General features: G+C 45.9%; 1 protein-coding gene across 8 annotated transcripts in view; it reads right to left on the bottom strand.

The window, feature by feature from the left end:
* Positions 1 to 21014, bottom strand: part of UBR4 (ubiquitin protein ligase E3 component n-recognin 4) — a 164504-nt gene that overhangs the window by 40726 nt on the left and 102764 nt on the right. For all 8 annotated transcript variants that reach the window (XM_028741577.2, XM_028741585.2, XM_028741584.2 and 5 more), the window contains 8 exons: positions 20665 to 20858; positions 18358 to 18597; positions 17952 to 18090; positions 17737 to 17862; positions 17382 to 17510; positions 12069 to 12412; positions 11052 to 11142; positions 9619 to 9703 (listed from right to left, as the gene is read on the bottom strand). In XM_028741577.2, coding sequence (XP_028597410.2) covers positions 9619 to 9703; positions 11052 to 11142; positions 12069 to 12412; positions 17382 to 17510; positions 17737 to 17862; positions 17952 to 18090; positions 18358 to 18597; positions 20665 to 20858 — 1348 coding nt within the window. The remainder of the gene's footprint in view (positions 1 to 9618; positions 9704 to 11051; positions 11143 to 12068; positions 12413 to 17381; positions 17511 to 17736; positions 17863 to 17951; positions 18091 to 18357; positions 18598 to 20664; positions 20859 to 21014) is intronic.

Here is a 21014-nt window from a genome sequence, read left to right on the forward strand (position 1 = left end):
TCCCCGAGGCTTTTAGGAACAGCGAATGTCAATAATACAGTGGTACCTTGGTTTAAGAACAGCTTAAGTTTATGAACAACTTGGATTAAGAACCATGAAAACCCGGAAGTAGGTGTTTTGGTTTGTGAACTTTGCCTTGGAAGCAGAACAAGTTTCACTTCCTGTTGGGTGTGTTCCATTTGTAATTTGAGCCCCCCGCTGTTATGGGAAAGCACACCTAGGTTTAAGAACGCTTTGGTTTAAGAACGGACTTCCAGAATGGATTAAGTTCTTAAACCAAGGTACCACTGTATTAAGCCAGAGCAGCTATGAACTTGCCTGTTGCTGTTTTATAGTTTGTTGTTTATAGTTTGCTACACAAGTTTGTATGCATTAGTCTTAATCGTCGCCCTGATTTGTACTTCTAATTCTTAGTAGGCTGTCGTGGAAACAACACTAGGTTTGAAGGTACAGGATATAAACAATGAGCTGTATCCAGTATTAATCCTATTCAGAGTAGACCCCTTAATGGACATGGCTAACTTGTGTTCATTGATTTCAATGGGTTTGCTCTAAGCAGGATTGACAATGAATGCAATCCCATGTGAAGAAAACAAATGGTTCTTCTGTCCAGGTTAAGAACTCCAAGCAGCCGGATTTCTTCACACGGTGCATAGTTAAACTGTGGAACTCCCTCCCACAAGAGGCATCGATGGCCACCAGCTTGGATGCATTTAAAAGAGGACTGGTCAAATTCATGGCTCTATTAATGGCTACTAGCCATGATGGCTAGTCGGAGGCAGTAACACCTCTGAATCCCAGTTATTGAAAACCACAGGAAGGGAGTGTTGCTGTTGCGCTCAGGTCCTGCTTTGGGGCTTCCCAGAAGAGGCACCCGATTGGCCACTGTGAGAAGAGGATGCTGGACTTCCAGGTTAGTGCCATCGGCAATGGCGGAGTTCCTCTGACCGAGAGGAACCCGCTCCGTGAAAATCGGGTCTTGCCGCCGCGGCAAAGGCGGAGACCCTTTAAAAATCCCAGGTGGAGGAAGCCTGGGAACGTGGGATTCGGCTGACACCAAGAGCGCCTCCCCTACTCACAGGGAAACCCTTTTTTGGGGTTCCGAAGCGACGTGGGGTGAGCGGCGCGGTGTTTTGAATCGACCGCTACTTTTACGGAGTGAAGCCGTGCAGCCGTTGCCGGAGAGCGCTGACTTTTTCCTGTGGACAATTGGACTTTCAACAAGTATCCGTAAGTAGAACGGAAAATTGGGCTACGAAACATTTTAATTAGGCACTGAAGCGGGAAGGTTCTAAACAGGAAGTCCGCCTTCCACTTTTGTAAATAGACTGAAGCAAAAATTTTGCAAGCTAAAGTCTGGAAAGTTGTATATAAAGGACTAAATTTCCTTCAGTTATAACCATCAAAACCAAAGCAGGAGAAGAGGGGGGGAATTTTAGATTGTTCAAGCCTGCAGGAGAGAGAGTGAAGAAAGATAAATTTCCACCGTCTCAAACCTGGGAACGGGGTGTCAGAGACAGAAATTTTTGGGAAAGTTCATTGACTGTGAATGGAACGCCTTTTGACAGATAGTTAAAAAAGAGAAACAAATTGATTCCAATGTTGCCTTTTGCACTCAATAGAAACAAAATATTTGAAAAATGAAAGTAATTTTCTTTTGTTGGACTTGCTTTCAAAAGATGGATACAAATAGAAATTGTCTCCTCTAGAGGGAGCTTGTTAAACTGTTGCTGGAGTCGATCTGGGGATTTCACAGCTGTGGAGATTAGGGATCGTGAGACCAGACTCTGACCTTGGATAAAAATGTGTTTAGAAGAAGTTTTGGTGCTTGCTTTTTGCAAGACAAGTGCTTTGTTGGAGCAGCTGCATGAGAAGATGGATTTGATGACTGTTGCAGTCAAAAACTTTGGACAAACAGTGAATACTCATATAGAAACCATTCAGGAACCAACCCAGGAATCTGTTTTGACAGGGCAAGTGCAAGTGCAGAAGATAATGGAGGAGGTTGCGGTTGAACCTCAAGTAACACAAATGGAGAGACCTGAGGCCTTGCAGGAGCATGGGCTGCTGTTTTTGAGGACTGAATCTGAAGTCAGATATGGAGAGAGGGAGTATCGTTTGGTTGGGAGTTGGATGGATCCCCCTAGGCAGGGACGTTTTGGTTCTTGGGATTTGGTTTTGGGCCAGGGGGGGTCTGGAGTTGTGGGGGCTCTCAACTTTGGAGGGACTTTGAAACATGCTTTTAAATACTTTCTGGACTACAGTGCTGACTGTGGAGAATGGGCTGATCTGTTGAGGGGAGACGGAGATATTCTTGGGTTGGAGTCCCCCCCGAGACCTACTCCTCAATGAGAAAGGAAAGAAATTAAGAAAAAGATCAACAAAAGACAAGGTAAAGTGCAGGTATAAACAAGAAGAAGATCTGCAGAAGGGACATGGAAAAGACTTAAGAGCCTCGGACATAAGATCACCAGGTTGATGGACTAGATGGAATGGACAGTAAGGACTGACATAACCCAAGACCAGGAAGAAGAGACGTTGGATGAAGATTGGAAGAAAGTTCTTAAAAATTTATTTTGAGAATTAGTGTAAAATTAATGAGTATTAGGAAAAATGTTGGAATGAAACTATTTGGCTTTAGTAGAAATGATATAAGGAGTTATGTATAAATAAGTATTAAGTTTTAAGGTATTTTATGGTAAGATAAGGCTAAAATAAATTAAGGTAAATTGAATGACAGAATATTGTGAAAGATGGAAAGGATCTGCCGAGTTAATTAATAGGTTAGACCGTCAAGATAAATTATTCAACAAAAATTGAGAAAGATGGAAAGAATTTGCTGAAACAATTAATTAAAATAGAATACAAAAAGGGAGGTGTGAGGAGGTCGATGAAACAAGTAAATGAAAGATAAAGATATGGAATATTGGATGTGTGTTTTAATGCTATTGTTCTTTTTTGCTGTATTGTTGTATCGGTTTTTGTGGGTTTTTTTATGTATTGTAATGTATGTCTTGTTAATTTTTTTGTTGTTTTTTCCCCTTCTTTTTTCTGCAATTTTTAAACTTCTAATAAATATCATTTTAATTAAAAAAAAAGAGAGAGAGAGAGAAGAGGATGCCGGACTAGATAGGCCCCTGGCCTGATCCAATGGGTTCTTATGTCCTCATGACTCCACAGCTTGTTTGGGACTGCTTGTGAGGGTGGCCAGGAGATGCAAGACGCCTCTTTTCTTAACCAGTCAACCCTCTTTCCAAACATGGAGTTGATCACCTTGCCATTGTTATAAGAATTTTAAGGTCCCAAATATAGAATAAATATTGTTAAATGCACACATATCTAAATATATGAACCATGTGTCTGAAAGAGTATGGAAGAGAAATCCTGAAGCCATTTTGAATCTCCCAATGACCTCAAATATTCTTCTGGGAGGTAAATGGGGAAAGCCTTCCCATTGTCTTTTTGCTTGCAAATCCTGTCTTAAGGGAGTATTTGTGTATGGATAGGGCGAGCCTGTGACCTGGAGTCAGGAACTAAAGTATTAACCATCACAAAAGAATGGCCAGACTGCCCTGGTAATGCAATCAGTGACTATTATTGGGTATCCTGGCAGACGGGATTTCTGCTGGAGACCGCCTCCTTCTACGATGTACGTATGATGTTTTGGGGGGTGGTCTTGGGCTACAGGGTGGGCAATTTCAAAAATCTATATAAGGGCTTGCACACCATTGCTTAGGGTTCTCTTCCCTCCTGCGTGTGGTGAGTGTGGACCTTGTTGCAACAGTTCCTTGAATAAAGATCAGGCTTGTTGTTGTTGTTGTTGTTGTTTAGTCGTTTAGTCGTGTCCGACTCTTCGTGACCCCATGGACCAGAGCACGCCAGGCACTCCTGTCTTCCACCGCCTCCCGCAGTTTGGTCAGGCTCATGTTTGTAGCCTCGAGAACACTATCCAACCATCTCATCCTCTGTCGTCCCCTTCTCCTTGTGCCCTCCATCTTTCCCAACATCAGGGTCTTTTCCAGGGAGTCTTCTCTTCTCATGAGGTGGCCAAAGTATTGGAGCCTCAACTTCACGATCTGTCCTTCCAGTGAGCACTCAGGGCTGATTTCCTTAAGAATGGATGCGTTTGATCTTCTTGCAGTCCATGGGACTCTCAAGAGTCTCCTCCAGCACCATAATTCAAAATTCTTCGGCGATCAGCCTTCTTTATGGTCCAGCTCTCACTTCCATACATCACTACTGGGAAAACCATGGCTTTAACTATACGGACCTTTGTTGGTAAGGTGATGTCTCTACTTTTTAAGATGTTGTCTAGATTTGCCATCGCCTTTCTCCCAAGGAGAAGTCGTCTTTTAATTTCGTGACTGCTGTCACCATCTGCAGTGATCATGGAGCCCAAGAAAGTAAAATCTCTCACTGCCTCCATTTCTTCCCCTTCTATTTGCCAGGAGGTGATGGGACCAGTGGCCATGATCTTCGTTTTTTTGATGTTGAGCTTCAGACCATATTTTGCGCTCTCCTCTTTCACCCTCATTAAAAGGTTTTTTAATTCCTCCTCACTTTCTGCCATCAAGGTTGTGTCATCTGCATATCTGAGGTTGTTGATATTTCTTCCGGCGATCTTAATTCCGGCTTGGGATTCATCCAGCCCAGCCTTTCACATGATGAATTCTGCATATAAGTTAAATAAGCAGGGGGACAATATACAGCCTTGTCGTACTCCTTTCCCAATTTTGAACCAATCAGTTGTTCCATATCCAGTTCTAACTGTAGCTTCTTGTCCCACATAGAGATTTCTCAGGAGACAGATGAGGTGATCAGGCACTCCCATTTCTTTAAGAACTTGCCATAGTTTGCTGTGGTCGACACAGTCAAAGGCTTTTGCATAGTCAATGAAGCAGAAGTAGATGTCTTTCTGGAACTCTCTAGCTTTCTCCATAATCCAGCGCATGTTTGCAATTTGGTCTCTGGTTCCTCTGCCTCTTCTAAATCCAAAGATCAGGCTTACTAGCAGCTTTGCTTCTCAATATACAGTGGTACCTCGGGTTACATATGCTTCAGGTTACAGACTCCGCTAACCCAGAAATATTACCTCGGGTTAAGAACTTTGCTTCAGGATGAAAACAGAAATCTTGTGGTGGCAGCGGGAGGCCCCATTAGCTAAAATGGTGCTTCAGGTTAAGAACAGACCTCCAGAACGAATTAAGTTCTTAACCCGAGGTACTACTGTATTCTGGCTGGCCTCTGTTTTCTCCTACCGATAGGGAACCTACTTAAGGAAATACCCCATACGGAAAATCATAGAATCATAGAATCATAGAGTTGGAAGAGACCACAAGGGCCATCGAGTCCAACCCCCTGCCAAGCAGGAAACACCATCAGAGCACTCCTGACATATGGTTGTCAAGCCTCTGCTTAAAGACCTCCAAAGACGGAGACTCCACCACACTCCTTGGCAGCAAATTCCACTGTCGAACAGCTCTTACTGTCAGGAAGTTCTTCCTAATGTTTAGATGGAATCTTCTTTCTTGTAGTTTGGATCCATTCTCTGTGTCCGCTTCTCTGGAGCAGCAGAAAACAACCTTTCTCCCTCCTCTATGTGACATCCTTTTATATATTTGAACATGGCTATCATATCACCCCTTAACCTCCTCTTCTCCAGGCTAAACATGCCCAGCTCCCTTAGCCGTTCCTCATAAGGCATCCTTTCCAGGCCTTTGACCATTTTGGTTGCCCTCCTCTGGACACGTTCCAGTTTGTCAGTGTCCTTCTTGAACTGTGGTGCCCAGAACTGGACACAGTACTCCAGGTGAGCAGAATACAGTGGCACTATTACTTCCCTTGATCTAGATGCTATACTCCTATTGATGCAGCCCAGAATTGCATTGGCTTTTTTTAGCTGCCGCATCACACTGTTGGCTCATGTCAAGTTTGTGGTCAACCAAGACTCCTAGATCCTTTTCACATGTACTGCTCTCAAGCCAGGTGTCACCCATCTTGTATTTGTGCCTCTCATTTTTTTTGCCCAAGTGCAATACTTTACATTTCTCCCTGTTAAAGTTCATCTTGTTTGTTTTGGCCCAGTTCTCTAATCTGTCAAGGTCGTTTTGAAGTGCGATCCTGTCCTCTGGGGTGTTAGCCACCCCTCCCAGTTTGGTGTCATCTGCAAATTTGATCAGGATGCCCTTGAGTCCATCATCCAAGTCGTTGATAAAGATGTTGAATAAGACCGGGCCCAAGACAGAACCCTGTGGCACCCCACTAGTCACTCTTCTCCAGGATGAAGAGGAACCATTGATGAGCACCCTTTGGGTTCGGTCAGTCAGCCAGTTACAAATCCACTGAGTGGTAGCATAGTCAATACCGCATTTTACCAGCTTCTTTACAAGAATATCATGGGGCACCTTGTCAAATGCCTTGCTGAAATCAAGGTAGGCTACATCCACTGCATTCCCTTCATCTACCAGGCTTGTAATTCTGTCAAAAAACGAGATCAGGTTAGTCTGACATGACTTATTTTTCAGAAATCCATGCTGACTATTGGTGATCACAGCATTCCTTTCTAGGTGCTCACAGGCTGTTTGCTTAATGATCTGCTCCAGAATCTTCCCTGGTATTGATGTCAGACTGACTGGGCGGTAATTATTTGGGTCCTCTCTTTTCCCCTTTTTGAAAATAGGGACAACATTTGCCCTCCTCCAGTCTGCCGGGACTTCGCCTGTTCTCCAGGAATTCTCAAAGATGACTGCCAGTGGTTCTGAAATCACATCTGCCAGTTCTTTTAATACTCTTGGATGCAGTTCATCTGGCCCTGGAGACTTGAATACATCTAGACTAGCCAAGTATTCTTGTACTATCTCCTTAGTTATTCTGGGCTGTGTTTCCTCTGCTGAATCATTTGCTCCAAATTCTTCAGGTCGGGCATTGTTTTCTTTATCGGAGAAGACTGAGGCAAAGAAGGCATTGAGGAGTTCAGCCCTTTCTGTGTCCCCTGTTTGCATTTCACCATCTTCTCCTCTGAGTGACCCCACTGTTTCTTTGTTCTTCCTTTTGCTACGAACATACCCATAAAAGCCTTTTTTGTTGCTTTTAACCTCTCTAGCAAGCCTGAGTTCATTCTGTGCTTTAGCTTTTCTGACTTTGTTTCTACACGTGCTGACTATTTGTTTGAATTCCTCTTTGGTGGTTTCCCCCCTTTTCCATTTTTTGTACACATCCTTTTTTAATCTTAACTCAGTTAAAAGTTCTTTAGATAGCCACCCTGGCTTCTTTAGGCACCTTCCATGTTTCCGTCTCATTGGTATTGCCTGAAGTTGTGCTTTTACTATCTCCCTCTTAACAAACTCCCAGCCATCATGAACTCCCTTTCCTTTTAGTATTACTGTCCATGGGATCTCACCCAGCACTTCCCTAAGTTTTATGAAGTCAGCTTTTTTAAGTCAAGAAATTGAGTCCTAGTATGCTTGGCTGCTCCTTTCCGCTGTATAGTAAACTTCAGAAGAGCATGATCACTCGCGCCTAATGATCCTTCCACTTCTACCCCACTAACCAGGTCCTCAACATTGGTTAGGACCAGATCTAAAATGGCTGTTCCTCTTGTTGCTTCTCCCACTTTCTGGACAGTGAAGTTGTCTGCAAGGCCAGTGAGGAATCTGTTTGACCTTATGCTCTTGGCTGAGTTTGACATCCAACAAATATCCGGGTAATTGAAGCCCCCCATTACTACTATCTCCCTTCCTTTTGCATGCTTGGCCATCTGTTCCAGGAAGGCATCATCTATGTCCTCCGTTTGGCTTGGGGATCTATAGTAAACTCCCACAATGAGGTCTCTGTTATTCTTCTCTCCCTTAATTTTGACCGAAATGCTCTCACTTTGGCTTTGAGGTTCTAAATCTTGGATCTCTTCACAGGTATACACATCCCTGACATATAATGCCACTCCTCCTCCTTTCTTGTCTGGTCTGTTTCTCTGAAATAGATTGTATCCCTCCATTATTACATTCCAATCGTGGGACTTATCCCACCAGGTTTCAGTGATGCCTATTATGTCATATTTAGTTTGCTGTACCAAGAGCTCAAGCTCATCTTGTTTATTTCCCATGCTTTGCGCATTAGTGTACAGACATTGAAGTCCATTAATCATTCCCCCGTGTCTCTTATTTAAGGATTTTCTCCTCCCACCACTAGGTCTGCGTGCTGTTTGCTCCATTCGGTCTATGACATTTGGATTATCATCTTCATCAATTGATAGACTCCTACCTTCAGGAGCACTGTCTCCCTCCCCCACATTAGTCAGTTTAAAGCCCTCCTGATGAGGTTTCTGAGATTTTTTGCAAAAACATTCCTCCCAACCGTTGTGAGGTGCAGTCCATCGCTTGCCAGAAGTCCATCTTCAAGAAACTGCAATCCGTGATCTAATAATCCAAACCGTTCCTGTTTACACCATTTGCGAAGCCAGTTGTTCACTTCCACTATTTTTCCCCCTCTCCCTGGGCCACGGCGTTCAACTGGGAGGACAGATGAGATGACAATTTGTGCATTTAATTGCTTCAATTTCCTGCCCAGAGCCTCGTAATCTCTTTTGATCTTCTGGAGGCTATTGCTTGCAGTGTCATTGGTTCCCACATGAACCAAGAGGAAGGGGTATTTGTCAGTGGGTTTTATGATTCCTTGCAGTCGTTCAGTTACATCTTGGATCTTAGCCCCGGGGAGACAGCACACTTCCCGAGACATCTTGTCAGGCCCACAGATCACTGCTTCTGTTCCCCTCAGTAGGGAATCCCCTATCACCACTACACGCCTCCTCTTAGGTCTGGTCGGGGTTCTTCCGTGAGCTGTCCGTTCCAAGGTCGCCTGCACATTCCCTGAGGACTGACTTTGCTGCTCGTCTTCATATACCTGATCGACTGTAATGAGGGAGAGATCCTCAAATGGAGTCTGCTCTTCGTCTTCCATGCTAGGGGAGAGGACCTCAAAGCGATTGTGTATTTCTAAACAATCAGAGCGAACCCTGGGCCTCCTACTTCTTTGAGTCACGTTTCTCCATATATCTGGCTCCTGTGTTGGTGAACCAGCCTCCTTCTCAGGGGAGTCCCCTGTCTCCTCCTTGGTGGAGACGGTGTGCTCTGTTGCTTCCAAGAAGAGCTCCAGCTCTCTAATTCTATGGAGCGTAGCTACACGTTCCTCCAGTTGCTGGACTTTGTCTTTTAAGAGGGCAATCAACATGCAATTGCTGCAAGTAAAGCTGCCTGCAACCTTTGGCAAGATGGCAAACATTGCGCAGGAACCACAGGCGACTGCAGCTGTTCCCTCACCCTCCATCTTGAGAATGTGTCGTTGGGGGTGACTACAGCGGTCCTCCGTCATAAAAAGCGTGAAGACAGGACAAATAAATCCCCCCCAAAAAACCTAGGTCTCCCCCAACAAACGTTTGAGACTAGCTCCCCTAAATCTAAAAGATGGATCAAACTGCGCGCTGCCCCCTCTGACCTTTGCACAGGGAGAGCAGCTAATCAGCCACAAGAAACACACACAAGAAAACCCTTTGATGGAGCAGTTTTTCTTAGAACACCATTTCCTGCGCACACTCCACATCTTGCTTGCCAAATGAAGACTCACCACAGCGCAGCCTCAGCTCCCAGCAGCTGTCTTCCTTGGAGATGGAGTCTGTCAGCAGCAACATCTCATACTGAAGGCTGCTGGCCTGCGGATGGGGGAGGAAGAGTAAGGCAGGGCTGAGAGGCGGGCCAGACCAGAATACCGCTGCCTCGTCCCACTTTGGGTCTCTCCTCCCCCACAAAAGAAATTCGGCAGAACTTGAAAACAAGGATTGGCACAAAGAGGAACCACAGAACTGTGGAGCTGGAAGGGACACAAAGGATTGTCTAATCCAACCCCCTGCAATGTAGGAATCACAGCTAAGAGATCTCAAGTTGCAACCGAGGACTACAGGAACATTTCTTCATGTGAGCGCAGGAGAGGTATACAAGCGTACTGAGCTACTATTGGGCAGCAGGATGCGGCTGGCTTTCAATCCCTGCTTGGCCCTGGAGCTCTTGTCAGCCTTGCCTACCTTGCAAGGTTGTTCTGGAGATAATAAGCGGGCTGGGCTGTGTACATGTGCAACCCTAAACTACTAGGGTTGTTACACCCATTGAAATACGTGGGTCCAAGTTAGTCCTGTCCATGAATTTCAACGGGCCAGCTCTGGGGAGGACTGACATTGGATACAACCCTTCTTATAATAAATAATAATAATAAATTTTTATTTATACCCCGCCCTTCCCGGTTCAAAAACCAGGCTCAGGGCAGCTAACAACAAATTTAAAACACTTAAAAACACTTATTATAAAATCAGCATAAAATACAGTATAAAAACATGAATAACAATAAAATTCAAAATTCAAAAATCAATTAGATAATCCCCAGGGCTAGCTGGCTGAATTGGTCCTACTTGGGCCAGCGAGGAGGCCAGGGGAGAATTAGCTGTGGGGTCTCAGAGCGGGTGATCTTCATAAAAGGGGAGGGCGAGGGAAGAGAAGGGAAATAAAAGATCAGGCTGAATTCAAATTAAAGGCCAGGCGGAATAGCTCTGTCTTACAGGCCCAATGGAAGGAGGTTACATCCTGAAGGGCCCTAGTCTCATGGGACAGAGCATTCCACCAGGTCGGAGCCATCACTGAAAAGGCCCTGGCCCTGGTGGAGGATAGTCTGACTTCCTTAGGGCCCGGGACCTCTAAACTATGGTTATTCATGGACCTTAAGGTCCTCTGCGGGGCATACCAAGAGAGGCGGTCCCGTAGATAGCAAGGAGCGGCAAGGTAAGAAAAGAAATGTTGCAATCAAGTTCACTAGAGGTTTTTAAACAGAGGTTGGATGGCCATCTGACAGGGATTCTTCAGCTGCGATTCCTGCATTGCAGAGCAGGGGGTTGGATTCGGTGATCCCTGAAAGTCCCTTCCAACTCTACAATTCCATGATAACCAATTTGGATGCAGCCAGGGAGGGACGGAAGGCAGATCAAATACCCAAAGCCCCAACCCCCTCCTCACCAGGTCAGGGTTCGCCCAGTGACCCTTCAGAGCCGCAGACACCTTGCTGATGATGAGGTCGTTCATCTGCTGGGTGGCTTCCGGATTGTCCCTTGTTTTCACGACGGGCACAGAATAAAAAGAAAAGACAGAGTTAAAAAGCTCCACACTGAGCCGACTCCCTCAACACGTCGTCAAGACCTCCCTGTACTGTCTGGGTCATGCAAAAGTTGTAACTGGTCTGCTTAGCCTGCACTTCCAAGGCGGAACTCAAGTCTCGAATTCCTTGTTTAGGTCAGGCAGCTGGGAATGCTTTGGTGCTCGGACAGGCTGCAGAGGGACCTTGCAAAGGGCCGAGGGTCAATAGGAGTTGTTGGTTTCCTCTTGTTTCCAGAGGAAAGGAAAACACCAAAGTAGCAAAGTGTACGCTAAAAACCCCACTTATTTTTACAGGCGTCTGTGTCAACATTACATGTGTTTCTGTGTGCTTGTGTATATCCTGTGAAATCCAATGCTAGTTCACTAAAGGAAGTGCGTGGGGTCCCATCCGTAAGAAAAATTACCAAGGAATTACCAACATTATGAAGAAAGGCATATATAGTTTAGTTCTACTAACAACAGAACTGCCAAAATTAAGGAACATTACTAACTGGTCCATTCATTTCAGTGGGCCTACTCTTGATCAGGACTTAGTTGGAGACAACCCATGAATCCCGCATGATAAATTGGGGCACCTCTTTAACTATCTGACTTTTAGAAGACATCTGAAGGCTGCCCCGTTTAGGGAAGTTTTTAATGTTTTATGGTGTTTTTAATGTTCTGCTGGGAGCAGCCCAGAGTGGCTGGAGAAACCAAGGCAGATGCGTGGGGTATAAATAATATTATTATTATTTGATCAAAATGTGTTTTTTAAAAAAAAAGTTCACATAGGTCGATGTGGGAGACCCAGTTGCATTTTTTTAAAAAATACATTTTAAAAGCCCAAAGCGTTTTTTTCCCTTCGGGACATTCAGAAAGGCCACCAACGCTCCTCCACACCTGGTGAGGAGGCACATGAGCTGCCGGACTTCTTCCCGCATGGTGGCCGCGCCACGGCGCAGGTTGTAGTCGAAGAGCTCTCGGATGAGTCCCTGGGAGATGAGGATGTGGCGGATGGCGGCGTTGGTGGCCAGGGCGCGGAGCAGCGTGATGCAGTGTTCGGTGACGGCCGAGGCGCAGCCGTAGCACTTGGTGGAGGAGGTGTGGCCGCAGCCCAAGACGGAGAGCGCCCGGTACTGGCTGGCGGTGAAAGTGGGCTGCACGGCAGAGCAGGAGGACTTGCTGGCCGCTTCTCTCTGCTGGAGGTCATACTCCAGGAGCTCCTTCCTGGAGGCAAAGACTTTCTGTGGGTGGACAAAGGAGGGGAGGGTAAGAGGGAGGACAGGGGGGCCCAACCCTGCTGCCTTTGTTGCTGATCAGGACCTGCAGGCAGGGCTAGATAGGCACCTATCTTTTCCTTTTCCCCTTTTATTTCATAAAATTTCCACACCTCTAAATGGTTTACAAAAAAGAATAAAACAATGAAATCATCAGTAAAAAGGACTTAAAGGTAAAGGTAAAGGGACCCCTGACCGTTAGGTCCAATCATGACAGACTGGTTGTGGCACTCATTTTGCTTTATTGGCCAAGGGAGCCGGCGTACAGTCATGTGGCAGCATGACTAAGCCGCTTCTGGCGAACCAGAGCAACGCACAGAAAGGCCATTTACCTTCCCGCCGGAGCGGTACCTATTTATCTACTTGCACTTTGACGTGCTTTCGAACTGCTAGGTTGGCAGGAGCTGGGACCAAGCAACGGGAGCTCACCCCGTTGTGAGGATTTGAACCGCCGACCTTCCGGTCGGCAAGTCCTAGGCTCTGTGGTTTTTTGCGTCCCGTTAAAAAGGGCTTCATGGATCACTGCCTTGCCGTGGCGAAGGGGCTTGAAGAACTCAGAGAAGCTATGAACTATGCCAAGCAGGGCACCCAAGATGAACAGGTCATAGTGGAGAGTTTTGACCAAACGTGATCCACCTGGAGGAGGAACTGGCAAGCCACTCCAGTATCCCTGCCAAGAAAACTCCATGGACAAAGACAACAGGCATATAAAAGTTATGATGCTGGAAGATGAGCCCCTCAGGTCGGAAGGCGTCCAACATGCTACTGGGGAAGAGCGGAGGACAAGTACAAGTAGATCCAGAGCTGATGAAGTTGCGGATATGCCTGGAAGCGAAAGGGAAGTCCAATGCTGTAAAGAAAAATATTGCATAGGAACCTGGAATGTAAGAACCATGAACCTGGGTAAGTTGGATGTGGTCAAAAATGAGATGGCAAGAATAAATATTGACATCCTGGGCATCAGTGAACTAAAATGGACGGGAATGGGCGAATTCAGTTCGGATGACCATCACATCTACTACTGTGGGCAAGAAACCCGCAAAAGAAATGGAGTGGCCTTCATAGTCAACAAAAGAGTGGCGAAAGCAGTACTGGGATGCAATCTCAAAAATGATAGAATGATCTCGATACGAATCCAAGGCAGACCTTTTAACATCACAGTAATCCAAGTTTGTGCACCAACTACTGGTGCTGAAGAAACTGAAATTGACCAATTCTATGAAGACTTACAACACCTTATAGAAGTGACACCAAAGAAGGATGTTCTTCTCAGTATAGGGGATTGGAATGCTAAAGTAGGGAATCAAGAGATAAAAGGAACAACTGGCAAGTTTGGCCTTGGAGAGCAAAACGAAGCAGGGCAAAGGCTAATAGAGTTCTGTCAAGAGAACAAGCTGGTCATCACAAACACGCTTTTCCAACAACACAAGAGACGACTCTACACATGGACATCACCAGACGGGCAGCACCGAAATCAGATTGATTATATTCTCTGCAGCCAAAGATGGAGAAGCTCTATACAGTCAGCAAAAACAAGACCTGGAGCTGACTGTGGCTCAGATCATCAGCTTCTTATAGCAAAATTCAAGCTTAAACTGAAGAAAGTAGGAAAAACCACTGGGCCGGTAAGATACAATCTAAATCAAATCCCTTATGAATACACAGTGGAAGTGAGGAACAGGTTTAAGGATTTAGATTTGGTGGACAGAGTGCCTGAAGAACTATGGATGGAGGCTCGTAACATTGTACAGGAGGCAGCAACGAAAACCATCCCAATGAAAAGGAAATGCAAGAAAGCAAAGTGGCTGTCCAACGAGGCCTTACAAATAGCGGAGGAGAGAAGGCAAGCAAAATGCGAGGGAGATAGTGAAAGATACAGGAAATTGAATGCAGATTTCCAAAGAATAGCAAGGAGAGACAAGAAGGCCTTCTTAAACGAGCAATGCAAACAAATAGAGGAAAACAACAGAATGGGAAGAACCAGAGATCTGTTCAAGAAAATTGGAGATATGAAAGGAACATTTCGTTCAAAGATTACCATAATAAAGGACAAAAGTGGTAAGGACGTAACAGAAGCAGAAGACATCAAGAAGAGGTGGCAAGAATACACAGAGGAATTATACCAGAAAGATGTGGATGTCTCGCACATCCATATTGCTGACCTTGAGCCAGACATCCTGGAGAGTGAAGTCAAATGGGCCTTAGAAAGCACTGCAAATAACAAGGCCAGTGGAAGTGATGGTATTCCAGCTGAACTATTTAAAATTTTAAAAGATGATGCTGTTAAGGTGCTACACTCAATATGCCAGCAAGTTTGGAAAACTCAGCAGTGGCCAGAGGATTGGAGAAGATCAGTCTACATCCCAATCCCAAAGAAGGGCAGTGCTAAAGAATGCTCCAACTACCGCACAATTGCACTCATTTCACACGCTAGCAAGGTTATGCTTAAAATTCTACAAGGAAGGCTCAAGCAGTATGTGGACCGAGAACTCCCAAAAGTGCAAGCTGGATTTAGAAGAGGCAGAGGAACCAGAGACCAAATTGCAAACATGCGCTGGATTATGGAGAAAGCTAGAGAGTTCCAGAAAGACATCTACTTCTACTTCATTGACTATGCAAAAGCCTTTGACTGTGTCGACGACAGCAAACTATGGCAAGTTCTTAAAGAAATGGGAGTGCCTGAGAAATCTCTATGTGGGACAAGAAGCTACAGTTAGAACTGGATATGGAACAACTGATTGGTTTAAAATTGGGAAAGGAGTACGACAAGGCTGTATATTGTCTCCCTGGTTATTTAACTTATATGCAGAATTCATCATGCGAAAGGCTGGGCTGGATGAATCCCTAGCCGGAATTAAGATTGCCGGAAGAAATATCAACAACCTCAGATATGCAGATGACACAACCTTGATGGCAGAAAGTGAGGAGGAATTAAAGAACCTTTTATTGAGGGTGAAAGAGGAGAGCGCAAAATATGGTCTGAAGCTCAACATCAAAAAAACGAAGATCATGGCCACTGGTCCCATCACCTCCTGGCAAATAGAAGGAGAAGAAATGGAGGCAGTGAGAGATTTTACTTTCTTGGGCTCCATGATCACTGCAGATGGTGACAGCAGCCACGAAATTAAGAGATGCCTGCTTCTTGGGAGGAAAGCAATGACAAACCTAGACAGCATCTTAAAAAGTAGAGGCATCACCTTGCCAACAAAGGTCCGTATAGTAAAAGCCATGGTTTTCCCAGTAGTGATGTATGGAAGTGAAAGCTGGACCATAAAGAAGGCTGATCGCCGAAGAATTGATGCTTTTGAATTATGGTGCTGGAGGAGACTCTTGAGAGTCCCATGGACTGCAAGAAGAACAAACCGATCCATTCTTAAGGAAATCAGCCCTGAGTGCTCACTGGAAGGACAGATCGTGAAGCTGAGGCTCCAATACTTTGGCCCCCTCATGAGAAGAGAAGACTCCTTGGAAAAGACCCTGATGTTGGGAAAGATGGAAGGCACAAGGAGAAGGGGACGACAGAGGACGAGATGGTTGGATAGTGTCTTCGAAGCTACAAACATGAGTCTGACCAAACTGCGGGAGGCAGTGGAAGACAGAAGTGCCTGACGTGCTCTGGTCCATGGAGTCACGAAGAGTCGGACACGACTAAACAACTAAACAACAACAACAAAAAAGGGCTTACAAAGAGATAATTAGAATCAACGATTAAGCTAAAAACCAGAGGAAAGCACATGCTTTAGGCATCTGGATAGGCGGATATATATTTTTAGCAGGCACTGAAAGGAGTACCACGAAGGCACCTGCCTGATATCAATAAGCAGGGAGTTCCCAGGTGCGGGTGCTGCCACATGGAAATATTGGTTTCTTACCATTGCAAATGGGTATGGTGTGGCGCCTGTTAACAGTGCCAGTTCCGCAGATCAAAGTGGCTGAGTGGGAGAATACGGGCAAGTTTGAAGTTCAGACCTTTTCCCTAGCTAAGTCTGCCCCAAAATTATGCTTACAGAAGACTATGCTGCCGCTACAACTGGCCCCCTAGTGGCCACATTGAGCCACATCAGCTACTTCACAGAAAGAACACTGGATGCCAAGCTAGATAAGAAATGCAAGGTTTTGTTTTTGTTTTTAAAGAGCAACTCCAAAAAGGCCACCTTTTATATAGGTGAGAAAACCTTCAGGAAGGGTCAACTATGAGCAGAAAAGGGGCAGATTAGGAAGCAGCATTTCCTTCCATGCTCAAAAAACCCTCCCTTTGGAAACTCCACTTCTACAGGAAAAAATTAGTGTTAAAAGCACTAATATGTGTCTAACCTCTAGTTCATTTTTTACGCGATTCAACAGTATTTATATACTGCTTCATAGTCTAAATGGTTCGCATAAAAGCATACAAAAAATTACCAATAAAAGCAAGTTAGCCTAAAAGAAATTCTGAAACAAAACTAAACAGTTAGAAAATGCACATTATAAAATAAAATGACACTCTAAAATACGTATCCAGTAAACATGTCTGGGTAGGCTGGCTTATATAAGCAGACGCCAAAAGCAGTACAGCAATGGCGCCTGGTGCGGTTATCAATGGGCAGGAAGTTCCAACAGTGCAGGCGCTGTCACACCAAAGAACTGGTTCCTTCCAAGTGTAGAATGAATACTGTACAAAAGTAGTGAAAGTGCCAGTTCTGCAGATTGTAGTGTGGCTCAGTGAGCACAGGTGGGGCGTGAGCAATCCTTCAAGGAAGGGAGTCCCAAACTTGGCACTAAGACGGTCTCTGCCATCTTGGGCTGTGCCAAACTGGAAGACAAACCAGGTAACGGCACCTCACAGGAGAGGAGAGCCTATCTTGGGGGTGTGGAGCCTCTGTTTGCAATGGTGGTTTCCCAGGCACAGATTGACCTGACATATGCTGGCACTGCCAGCAGCACGGAGGTTGTTTACCTGGATAATCTTGGAGAGCTCGTCGAAAGAGTTTTTGCAGTCTCCGCAATACTCCTGGGCCAGCTGAAGGATGTACCTGTTGACGCTGGCCGAGGTGGAGCTGATTCCTCCACTCCCGCCGGCGTCATCCTGAAAAGGCCACAAGAGGGAGGGATTTCAAAACCGGTCGCGGCGGAGGAAGGAAACGGCGAAGGGAATGGTGGGAGAAAGCAGCACCCCCATGACTGAACTGGCCAGGCAATGTTCCACAATCACACCCCTGCTATGCCTGTGCGCATTTAGAGATTTCCCCACAGAGCAATGGCAAACAAAAGCACTGGAAGGAGGGAGGGAGGGAGAGGGAGAAGATGAATACCTGTGGCTTTTCGGGCGCTGCCTCGTTCACTTTGCAGAGGAGGTTTTCCAGCTGTGGCCTGTGACCCATGAGCTGGTGGTACACTCGGTCCGCCTTGTCCAGGAGGCTGTTGATGTTGGTTACGGCCTTCAAATCAAGACATGGGATTTATGTTATAACTTCTGACCAGGGTAGCTCAGAGGGCATGCATGCGTGTGAGCGTTTGTGCGCCTGACCTTTTTCCTGTCCTCCTCATTCTCAATTGGATCCACTGCGCAGCAGGGCTTGGCATACAGCATGAAGTCAAAGCGAGCGTACTTGCAGAACCCGCAGGCGTTGCAGAGGAAGGGGTCCTTCTCGTCATAATTGATGGACCTGGGAAGGAAGGGCGGAAAAGGCGAGTTGGCAGGGCTTTTGACGTGGCAGGAACTCAACCGCTGGTCCACGACAGGCTCACCTCCTCACCAGGTGAGGAGGGGCCCGCAAGGGGGGATATTCAGGCAGGAGGGACGCTGGTGCAGTTTTTGGGTGGGGAGAGAAAACTGTAGCTCAGTATCTAAGTGAAAGTGGGTTTTGCACACAGAAGAAGACTGCTTCTGAGGCCTGCATCGCATCCGAGAATCCCTGAGGAATTTTACACACCTGCACTTGTGGCACTGGTAGACGTTCTCCCCGCAGTTCCCGCACACCCCGGGGTTGGCCGGGACGGAAGCGCTGCACCGGGGGCACTGGAGGGTCTCTGTAGATGCCTGGTAGTTCTCATAGAAGTCTGCAAACTCAATCATCAGGTTGGAAGCCACGATGGGCAGTGGTAGGTCGATCTTCACCTCCGTCTGGCCCGGGGTGAGCTGGACCTTCTTAGCCTTATGCCAGCGGGCTGGCCTATAAAAGTGGGAGGAGGGGGGAATAAAGCAAGTGAACAAACAAGGGGGGGGGCAAGAGTGGGGGAGAAGGAAGAGGAAAACCATTTAAAGCAGTGGTTCCCAAACTTTTCATTTGTTCACCGCCCCCCAATAGTTTCCATAAACTCGCCCTCAGTTCCCCCTGCCCTTCCCTATAAAAAAGTCAAAACAAAAAAAATTCCTTCCAGTAGCACCTTAAAGACCAACTAAGTTAGTTCTTGGTATGAGCTTTCGTGTGCATGCACACTTCTTCAGGAAGTGTGCATGCACACGAAAGCTCATACCAAGAACTAACTTAGTTGGTCTTTAAGGTGCTACTGGAAGGAATTTTTTTTGTTTTGACTATGGCAGACCAACACGGCTACCCATCTGTAACTATAAAAAAGTGTTAGTCATAAGAGCAGTTCACATGACCCAAAAAGGAAGGTAAGAGCAGAATTACAGTGGTACCTCGGGTTACATATGCTTCACGTTGCATACACTTCAGGTTACAGACTCCGCTAACCCAGAAATAGTACCTTGGGTTAAGAACTTTGCTTCAGGATGAGAACAGAAATCGTACTCCAGCGGCGCGGCAGCAGCAGGAGGCCTCATTACCTAAAGTGGTGCTTCAGGTTAAGAACAGTTTCAGGTTAAGTACAGACCTCCGGAACGAATTAAGTACTTAACCTGAGGTACCACTGTACTTAATTCATTCCGGAGGTGTGTTCTTAACCTGAAACTGTTCTTAACCTCGCACCGCCAGAGCACAATTTCTGTTCTCATTCTGAAGCAAAGTTCTTAACCCGAGATACTATTTCTGGGTTAGTGGAGTCTGTAACCTGAAGCACCTGTAACCTGAAGCGTAAGTAACCCAAGGTACCACTGCAGTTGTACATTTATTCAAAATCCAATCGAAACTATTTAGCTTTGTTAATTCAACAAAATGGATTAACTTGATCCATGGATACCAGCTTTTCAAAGCCCAGTGGTCCTCTGCATATTCAGCACACCCCCCCACCCCAGGTGATGTCACTACCTGTCCCCCCCCCCCCGGGGAGCGCTACCACCCACTTTGGGAGCCACTGATTTAAAGGAAGGCAAGTAGGTTCAGCATCCTCCATCCCACGCCAAAGCTAAGCGCGGCGGCCTCCATTGAAAATCTCCTTTAAAGGAGGATGAACTGTGGGACTGGGCTCTTTGGATTCGCTTCTTCTCCGCCTGTGTCAACATGACAGGGAGTCAGAGCCAGAGACTAAGCCATTATCCCCATCCACAGCAAGGCTGTTTAGGATTAAAGAGATGTTCATGCCTCATGGGACGGAACAAAATGTAACACTTAGTTCTATTTATACATAAATATATATACACCACCACCCTGGAATTTGAACAGAGTCCTTTTTCTTATTGGCAAGGGTGCTTTTTTCGCAAGGGGTGGGGAGTGGGGGCAAGGAACGAGGAGGATTCTTGAGATGCCGGCTAATCCACATGGAAAGTCAAGAAGAATCTGCATCCTCTTCTCTTTGTGACATATGAAATACATGAAACTTAATTGCTGCCCGCATATGGGCAATCACAACTCAGCTTTCTAACCCAGCTGGTCAACAAAATACAGTGGTACCTCGGGTTACAGATGCTTCAGGTTACATACGCTTCAGGTTACAGACTCTGATAACCCAGAAATATTACCTCGGGTTAAGAACTTTGCTTCAGGATGAGAACAGAAATCATGCGGTGGTGGCACGGCAGCAGTGGGAGGCCCCATTAGCTAAAGTGGTGTCTCAAGTTAAGAGCAGTTTCAGGATAAGAACGGACCTCCAGAACTAATTAAGTTCTTAACCCAAGGTACCACTGTAACCTGTTGATTAACGGTCAGCGCCTTTGGGGGCTCACTTGTTTCCTCCTTGCTCCTCCCTCCCCCTTTTGTGTCATGTTTCTTAGACTGCATGCCTGAGGGGCGTCTTTTATCTTTTCTTTTAAAATCATTCTGCAAGTCATTCTGGGAACTGGGGGGGGGGGGGGATCCAGAAGGGCACAAGTCATTTAAATAATAAAAAAATGAAAGTACTTGTTTTTGAGCTCCACAATGGCCTGCACTGTCCGGTTGTTGTAATAGAGGTTGATAGTCCGGACCATCTTGGTGCGTTTCAGGTCCCCGATCTTCACGGTCACTTTGCTGATGGTGTGGCTGCCAATGAGCTTCACCACCTGCTGGGTGGTGGTATACCGAGTGTCCACTTTGATGGAAGAAAGTTTGATGTACTGCGGAATAGGAGGAGGAGAGAAGCAGAGAAGCATCACTTACCTATAAACAAATTGGAGAAAGCACCCTACACTCCAGCCAGTTACACGTTAACAGGAATGGATTATCTTATTTCACTTATTCATCTCCAAAAGTATCTGTATACGGCTCTGTCA

Source organism: Podarcis muralis, chromosome 7 (genome assembly GCF_964188315.1).
Source record: "Podarcis muralis chromosome 7, rPodMur119.hap1.1, whole genome shotgun sequence".
In the NCBI taxonomy this organism is placed as follows: Eukaryota; Metazoa; Chordata; class Lepidosauria; order Squamata; family Lacertidae; genus Podarcis; species Podarcis muralis.